The sequence below is a fragment of the Ostrea edulis genome, chromosome 7 (genome assembly GCF_947568905.1).
Source record: "Ostrea edulis chromosome 7, xbOstEdul1.1, whole genome shotgun sequence".
Lineage (NCBI taxonomy): Eukaryota > Metazoa > Mollusca > Bivalvia > Ostreida > Ostreidae > Ostrea > Ostrea edulis.
The window spans coordinates 35,239,502-35,247,933 of NC_079170.1; the positions used below are offsets into that span (position 1 = coordinate 35,239,502).

The window sequence follows — 8,432 nt, forward strand, 5'->3', positions numbered from 1 at the left end:
TTGCTCTGGTTTTTACATGGGGGTTGGGGGTCGGTAGCCTGAAGAGAAGTTGACTTCAAAATTGTCTAAAGTTCTTGACAAGGAAATATAAATAAGTAAGAACATAATGGTGTCTTACCTATAAGAATTGAAACAGGATGGTATAAGGGGGAGGCGTTATCGGATAGACTGTGTACTTTATATTCTTCAGATAGTGTAGAAGATGAATGTCACTTTTTACTTCATTGTTCCTCTTATTCAAATCTTAGAGTAATCTTCTTTACCAGTATCGGATTTAACCCCACTGTGATCAATATGTCAGATTTAGACAAAACAAAATTTCTATTATTAAATTTTCCAAGACAAACTGCAAAATTTCTGTTCTCCGCATACACCTACAGTCTAGATCATATACCATAATAGTAAAAGTCATGCGTAATACATGTACCACTGTATTTATTATTTAATGGTTTTTTTCTGTTAAAAGTGATATTTGGGTGTTTAAATTCCTATTACATAATGTATTTTTCAATTCTGTAATGTATAAAACATGTCACTATAATAAATCATTTACTTACTTACTTACTTATAATCAAAATAATGATAATTTTAATGATGATAATAACCAACTTCAAATTCCTAAATCGGGTGGTGGAAGGGGCGGGGCGGGGGAATGTTCATTAGTTAATATATATCTTACTCTGCATGTGAAAATAACTAATCTTGTATTCAAAAATAAAATAACGCGGGACAAACGTAAAGGGGGGGGGGGTGTCTACGTGCCTGCATTCATGAGAGGGTTCACTATAATTGTGATATAAGGCCTCGGTTTTAATTGCCTTACCCAGAACACCCCCACCCCCACACACATTTAATGGGTCACTATAGGATCGTTCTTATTACTAAATCACGTATCAGAAACTAAATCATAAGCAATTTTTGAAAATGTAAAGAACTTAAAAGTTATTATCAACTGAAATCTAAAATGTCAAAATCTCAGAGTGGTGGGGTGGTGGTTGGGACCCCCTATCCCCTCCGTATCTCACGCCTGTAATATGAATGTACTGTTCCCCTGACAACCCTCATGGGTTGTCCTGGATCCATTTGTGGTAGTGCTAGGTGCGCTATTTAAGTCGGCCAAAGATCTGACCCTCCCAACCCCTCCCGGTTTGATGCATGCACCCAAGACGACCAAACTTCGTTGTTGTTCTTTTGTACCTGATACATACTAGGATATATGAAATACAAGGAAAACTATATTTATCAGATAGGCGTATTTAATTTTTTTTTAACGTATAGAATACATAATTTCTCAAAAGTACATGATTATACAAAGAAGAAGCATGATAGATTGGTTTGTAATATCTCCCCTGTGATGTAGTCACACCTGAATAGACTCCACTCCAACTTGGATCCTGGAGAAAATTAGCGCCACGGCGTCAAACATCGGGGCACACACACACATAACAGTCGTCCCCACGAACATCTGACAACATCCCATCACAATGCTGCAACCGCGAAACATAGGGGCGACCATCCAGACCATGAAGAACGTGATCACGGCAAACGCCCACCCACAGACGGGGGCGATGAGGCAAGACAGAAGGGTGGTCAGCAATTTGTACATGCAGCTCTTGCTGCAGTTAAAACAGGGATATGTACAGTGCTCCCAGCAGCAATCATAACTGTGCACACCGGCTGGTTCTGCAAGGACTTCATCAAATTCAACCTGAAATACAGAAGTATAAATAATAAATAAAGATAGTTATATTACATTTAGAGCGATTAAACAAATTACAGGCACGTAGAACCGATGTGTGTGTGTGTGTGGGGGGGGGGGGGGGGGGGGCTTTGGGGGGGGGGGGGCTTTTTATTGACAGTGACCATCATTTATTAATTTGTAATGCAAGTCAAATATTATATCATTGGGCGACTGCAACCCCTCCCCCACTTTTTTTAACATAAGTAATGAATAAGAGGAATACAAGCTTGAAAGTTTTGATGTAATAGTAAAAGACCCCCACCCTCTAACGAATTAAAAAATGGGGAAAAGAAGAAAAAACCCAGAAATTAGTAAGAAATTCATACTAAAGGATCCCTCTTCTCTCACCCCCCCCCCCCCCCCCCCCGCCCTAGGATCCCTCTTCTCTCACCCCCCCCCCCCTTCCCTAGGAATTACAGGACATTGAACGTCGGGCTAAAAACCTATATATAATATCATTAAATATGCTCGCCATGAATATTTGAGAAGCCAGCTTTTCTTCCGGCTGCCCCTCCCCTACCTCCCCTGTCCTCTTTGAAAACCTGACCCCCCCCCCCCCCCAACTGATCATACGATGTACAGTACACACATGTATACTGTACATGTTCTTTATCTGAAAGTGTGGGATGGGGCCCGGAGTGGTGGGAGTAGAGGGAGAAGGGGGGGGGGGGCAAGGTCTTTGAGTTATCATATTTCAGTAAGATGATTTTGAACAGTGTAATGTGATACTGCAAATACATGTCTTTGCATTCTACACATTTCCTTTACTTTACAATAGTAAGCTGTCTTGGTTACTGGGAGTACAAGACCAACGGTCTGGTACAATAAATTTATTACCAGACTGTTAACAGGCACTGTCCCTTGGTGCTCCCTGTAATCAGGTCAACATATTGTGGTTTTTGTTGTTGTTGTTTTTTTTTTTTTTTTTTATTATTCTTTCATATAATGCTATTATTCTCTTTTATATAAGTATTCACACGACACTATCATTATCTGCTATCCCAGTAACTGTTATGTGAGGCAGCTGGGTTATTTTATTTATCATGTTGTTAATTTAAATCTTGTCTGTAATCAGTATTTCATATATAATTATATAGATATGTGCAGTGCAGAAGTGTGAACTCTGTCAGTATTACCGGTAGTACTTCTAAATGATTGTTATTTATTTTCATTGTTATAATTAATTGCCTGTTAACATGTACATGCCCCCCGAGGGCCCTTGATTGGTGAATAAACTATTATTATTATTATTATTATTATCAAACCCTTGAAATCTGTGTCAGTCTTTTAATATTTTGGTAAGTAAATAAATAAATAAATATCTACATATTTAATGAAACACAGTACCTTCACATGTGAATTCAATTCACAAGGGTCCCTGTCTTCCAAATCCATGTAAAATTCTGAAGTCTTGACTACACCATATTTAGGAATACATGTACAATGTTTTTGGTGACGTGTGCCCTCTTTGTATTTGAACAGAATGCATGATTAACGTTCAGCATTGTTTTTAAAAAAGAAATCAATTGGAGCAAAACAGTTTAAAACTTTTTTTTTTTAAATGCTTTGATTCATGATCTCTAAGCGTCAACATTTGTGTAATTTGGTAAATGGCTAATATATAGCAAATGTTAATTGTTATTTGCATGTCTTTAAAAATAATACTAAATATTAATCATTTATTTCATACATGTATTTGAGAGAAATTGTTATATAGTTGTACGATTACCTGGTTCTAAAGTCGGGATCGTTATTCTGATCTTCTATGATTACATCACAGGACGGTCAGGCATCGAGACAAGAGACTCTGGAACGGTGTCGGATAATTTCATTGCAAATCTCAAGAGTGTGAGATCTGAAAGGATAACCAGTCATGTCCAAGTTATATCCGAGGTTTCCTTCAATGGCAAATATTTTGCTGACAAGAAGTTTAAAACAATTTTTGAGAAGGGGATTCCAAGCATGTTACAGCACCTCATCAACCACTGAAACCCAAGAAAACACTCAACGTTTTTCAATATCAAACAGCAATCCTGGATTCTTAGAGGGAAAATTCATGGCTGCTGATAAATTCGGAACGTTAAAGGTCGATGTTCCGTTTGACATATACATCGAACCCCTGAATGTTGACAAATACCCAGACATGAACAAATTGTTTGTAAAAATATTGTATGATCTCCAGCCAGAGGAGAAGGTTGATGCGTCAGTTTTAGTGGCCTTGAGACAGTGCTATGATTTCGATGTGAAGATTAAAGATAGTAAAGACTTTACTGCAACGGGGAACTTTAAGTCAAAAGTGGAGTATCCTGTCAAGTGTGTCATTCAGCTGCCAATGAAATTTGGTAAAGTTTCTCTACAAGTTGCAATGTATTAACGTATACCAATTCATTCAACTACCTTTAAAATCTGCTTAGTTTCTGTGTGTTTAGCCAATTCATTCAGCAATTATCTATACCGGCCATCTTCGCTAGCCAAGGGTTTTCAGTCAACACAGCTCCTCATAAATTGTAGGGAGCAGAGTGGACCGAAAACCCTTGGCTAATGAAGATGATACTGGCAAGTGCAACTTGCTGTGTAACTGCATATTCAATTTTGTGAATGTAGTAGATTTTATCATTGATCACAGCATATATAATGCTTAAATATTGTAAAGAAAGAATTACATATTTGACATGTTTGAGAATATGATGAAGTAACCATAAAAAACTAAGTAGGTCAAACTATGGCCTAATGTACACTACATGAAGCTCAGAGAATGTTTGTAGTTCCAAATGATTGTCAGCTCAGTGAGAAAAGTCACTGCCTATACATTTGATGTAGAAGTTGTTAGCATAAAGTAGGGGACACCATGGAGATGAGAATAATTAAAATTCAAGGCCTGCTGCATCTTCGCTAGCCAAGGGTGACGATACACGGTGTTCAAGGAACACCGTGTATCGTCACCTTTGGCTAGCGAAGATGGGCCTGCTGAAGCACTTGGTTTCATATATTTTCTTTTATTTCATTAATTATTGGTGACATTTTCAGCACTACATTGATTTGATGTTTTTGCATGTTCTCTTTTGACTTTTTGTTTTAACGTAGATCTCGATGTAACGGCTAGAGGATGTAAAACTCACATTACAAACATGGAAAGTGAACGAATCCGAGTGGAGGCAAAGTCCGAACGGTCATCTGCACGCTCGACCTGCGTTTTAAAAAATATAAAGGTACAATATGAAAGTAACTGTAGTCTGTAGACCACATTGAACTTAATATGTGTTTCAGCTTTCCCCCTATTATCATGATTATCAGTGAAGAAGTTAACTGTGAAAACCGTACCATCCTTCTTTGGTATTTTTCCACGTCTACATAACATTTTAAAATTCAATACATTGTTTAGATAAATTGAATGCAAAACTTGTCATCATATCTTGGTCATATTATGCATTGTAATATTGAGTAATGAAATGTTACTTATTAGAATTGTATGTTTTTATTGTAATAATATATAATGTTAACTAATGAACTGTTATTGATTAGAATTCTACGTTTGTAGTGTGGAACTGTGGAAGTTAATGCAACAGACTGTGATGTTACGAGTCAGAAAGTTTTACAGGGAAATTCCAAGATTACAGTCGAAGGACATGGGGTAGGTGTAGAAAGTCATTAAGGTAGGATATATTATTGTTTACGTCCCACTCAGACATTTTAACACAGATTGTGCAGTGACTAAAAACAGCCTTCATGATGGACAGGGAATTCACAGAGGCTGATAACAACATTAACAATCAGTGTTAAGCATCAGTCTGTTGGTCCTGCACTGAAGTGCATATTGAAGGACTGGCAGATGCCGGGATTAAATGAGTCTTTTTGTTTTGCAGAAAAGGAGTTGTCGAGAAATGAAAGTGTGATTAATCATGTTAATCCATTGCTGCAGAACTGTAGCTCTCTGAAAAAATATTGGGACAGATCAGATCTTTAATTCATTCAAATGGAGTATTTAACACATCATGTGAACTGAAAACTCCAGTGAGTTTTTCTGATTGCATTTTGTTCGGTGTCAGTCTGTTCGTCCGTAAACTTTCAACATTTTTAGCTCACCTGAGCTGAAAGCTCAAGTGAGCTTTTCTGATCACCCGTATTTCGGCGTCCATCCGTCCGTCTGTCCGTCCGTCTGTCCGTCTGTAAACTTTTCACATTTTCAACTTCTTCTCAACAACCACTGGGCCAATTTCAACCAAAGTTGGCACAAAACATCCTTAGGTAAAGGGAATTCTAAATTGTTAAAATAAAGGGCCAGGCCACCTTCCAAGGGGAGATAATCAAGAAAAGGTAAAAATAGGGTAGGGTCATTAAAAAATCTTCTTCTCAAGAACCACTGGGCCAGAAAAGATGAAATTTATAGATAAGCTTTATTAGGTAGTGCAGATTCTAAATTGTTAAAATCATGGCCCCCGGGGGTCGGATGGGGCCACAATAGGGGGTCAAAGTTTTACATACAAATATATAGAGAAAATCTTTAAAAATCTTCTTCTGAAGAACCACTGAGCCAGAAAAGCTGAGATTTATATGAAAGCTTCCTTATATAATACAGATTTTAAATTGTTAAAATCATGGCCCCCGGGGGTCGGATGGGGCCACAATAGGGGTAAAAGTTTTACATACAAATATATAGGGAAAATCTTTAAAAATCTTCTTCTCAAGAACCACTGAGCCAGAAAAGCTGAAATTTATATGAAAGCTTCCTTATATAATGCAGATTCTAAATTGTTAAAATCACGGCCCCCGGAGGTCGGATGGGGCCACAATAGGGGATCAAAGTTTTACATACAAATATATAGGGAAAATCTTTAAAAATCTTCTTCTCAAGAACCACTGAGCCAGAAAAGCTGAGATTTATATGAAAGCTTCCTTATATAATGCAAATTCTAAATTGTTAAAATCATGGGCCCCTGGGGTCGGATGGGGCCACAATAGGGGGTCAAAGTTTTACATACAAATATATAGGGAAAATCTTTAAAAATCTTCTTCTCAAGAACCACTGAGCCAGAAAAGCTGAGATTTATATGAAAGCTTCCTGATATAATGCAGATTCTAAATTATTAAAATCATGGCCCCCGGGGGTCGGATGGGGCCACAATAGGGGATCAAAGTTTTACATACAAATATATAGAGAAAATCTTTAAAAATCTTCTTCTCAAGAACCACTGAGCCAGAAAAGCTGAGATTTATATGAAAGCTTCCTGATATAATGCAGATTCTAAATTATTAAAATCATGGCCCCCGGGGTCGGATGGGGCCACAATAGGGGGTCAAAGTTGTTTTTTTTGTTGTTGTTGTTGTTGTTGTTTTTGATATAGTGCAGATTCAAGTTCGTTAAAATCATGGACCCCGGAGATTGAATGGGGCCTCAAGGGGTGCATAAAAGTTTTACACACAAATTTATAGGAAAAATCTTTTAAAATCAACTTCTCAAGAACCACTGAGCCAGAAAAGCTGAGATTTATATGAAAGCTTCCTGATATAGTGCAGATTATAAATTGCTAAGATCATGGCCCCCCGGGGGTCAGATGGGGCCACAATAGGGGGTCAAAGTTTTACATACAAATATATAGGAAAAATCTTTAAAAATCTTCTTCCCAGAACCACTGAGCCAGAAAAGCTGAGATTTATATGAAAGCTTTCTGATATAGTGCAGATTCAGGTTTGTTGAAATCATGCCCCCCTGGAGTAGGATGGGGCCACAATAGGGGATCAAAGTTTTACATACAAATATATAGGGAAAATCTTTAAAAATCTTCTTCTCAAGAACCATTGGGCCAAAGAAGTTCATATTTACATGAAAGCTTTCTGACATAGTGTAGATTCAAGTTTGCAAAAACCATGGCCTCCAGGGGTAGGTTTGGGACCATAATAGGGACTACGGTTTTACATGCAAATAGATATGGAAAATCTTCTGATATGGACCAAGGTGACTCAGGTGAGCGATGTGGCCCATGGGCCTCTTGTTTGATTTCTTCTCAAGCACTGCAGGACTAATTTCAGCCAAACTTGCCACAAAGCATTGCTTCAATGGGTAAAGAAGATTTAAGTTTGCTCAAATGAAGGGCCATGCCCAGTCCAAAGGAGAAATAATAAAGTAGATGCTAAGATAGGGTGGGGTCATTTAAAAATCTCCTCAAGAACCACTGGATCAGAAAAGTTGAAACCTGCATGAAAACTTCCTGCAATAGTTTAGATTCCTGTTTATACAAATCATGGCCCCTGGGGTAGAGTGAAGCCACAATAGGGTTCAAGCATTCCCAGTTAGTGCAGATTCAAGTTACCCGAGGGTAGGGCAAGGCCACGATAGGGGATCAAAGTTTTACATGGAAATATTTAGGAAAACTCTATATAAATTTGACAGCAGAGCCATGCTGAATACTCATATTAGTAAGCAGGCATTTATCAAGTTTGTAGTTTTGACTTACAGAACATTTCTAGAGACTATGGGGAACTGCTGTACTTTAAATCAGTTTATACTGTCTTAATTTAACTTACAGAACATTTCTACCGACAGACTGCAGGGGATAACCATTCAATGTCACACAGAAACGGGCAACATCTCATCAACCTCAGTGTATGGACAGAATAACAGTTTCCATAGCAACAATGGAAACGTCACGCTCAGTAACTGTCATGGAAAAACTCAGGTGAAGGTTAAATCTGG

The 8,432-nt window shown here is 37.9% G+C and overlaps 2 protein-coding genes across 2 annotated transcripts in view; one reads left to right on the forward strand and one right to left on the reverse strand.

Annotated features, from left to right (window-relative positions):
* Window positions 1–1,238: 1,238 nt before the first annotated feature.
* Window positions 1,239–3,234, reverse strand: LOC125656772 (caveolin-1-like). Its single transcript, XM_048887356.2, has 2 exons — window positions 3,089–3,234; window positions 1,239–1,708 (listed from the first exon to the last, which is right to left on the reverse strand). Exons 1-2 carry the CDS (start codon window positions 3,134–3,136, stop codon window positions 1,361–1,363), a joined length of 396 nt encoding a protein of 131 aa, XP_048743313.1. The 5' UTR covers window positions 3,137–3,234; the 3' UTR covers window positions 1,239–1,360.
* Window positions 3,235–3,484: 250 nt separating this feature from the next.
* Window positions 3,485–8,432, forward strand: part of LOC125655798 (protein FAM185A-like) — a 10,601-nt gene continuing 5,653 nt past the window's right edge. Inside the window, exons 1-4 of the mRNA XM_048886309.2 lie at window positions 3,485–4,083; window positions 4,826–4,950; window positions 5,280–5,372; window positions 8,266–8,432. The exon at window positions 8,266–8,432 is cut by the window's right edge and continues 14 nt beyond it. Coding sequence (XP_048742266.2) covers window positions 3,615–4,083; window positions 4,826–4,950; window positions 5,280–5,372; window positions 8,266–8,432 — 854 coding nt within the window. The 5' untranslated portion in view covers window positions 3,485–3,614. The remainder of the gene's footprint in view (window positions 4,084–4,825; window positions 4,951–5,279; window positions 5,373–8,265) is intronic.

What these genes read in the sequence shown, in the direction of transcription:
- LOC125656772 (XM_048887356.2), bottom strand. Translation starts at nt 3,136, where the DNA reads ATGGATTTGGAAGACAGGGACCCTTGTGAATTGAATTCACATGTGAAG. An exon ending in AATTGAATTCACATGTGAAG is followed by an intron (nt 1,709 to 3,088) that starts GTACTGTGTTTC and finishes TCTGTATTTCAG; the next exon opens with GTTGAATTTGATGAAGTCCT.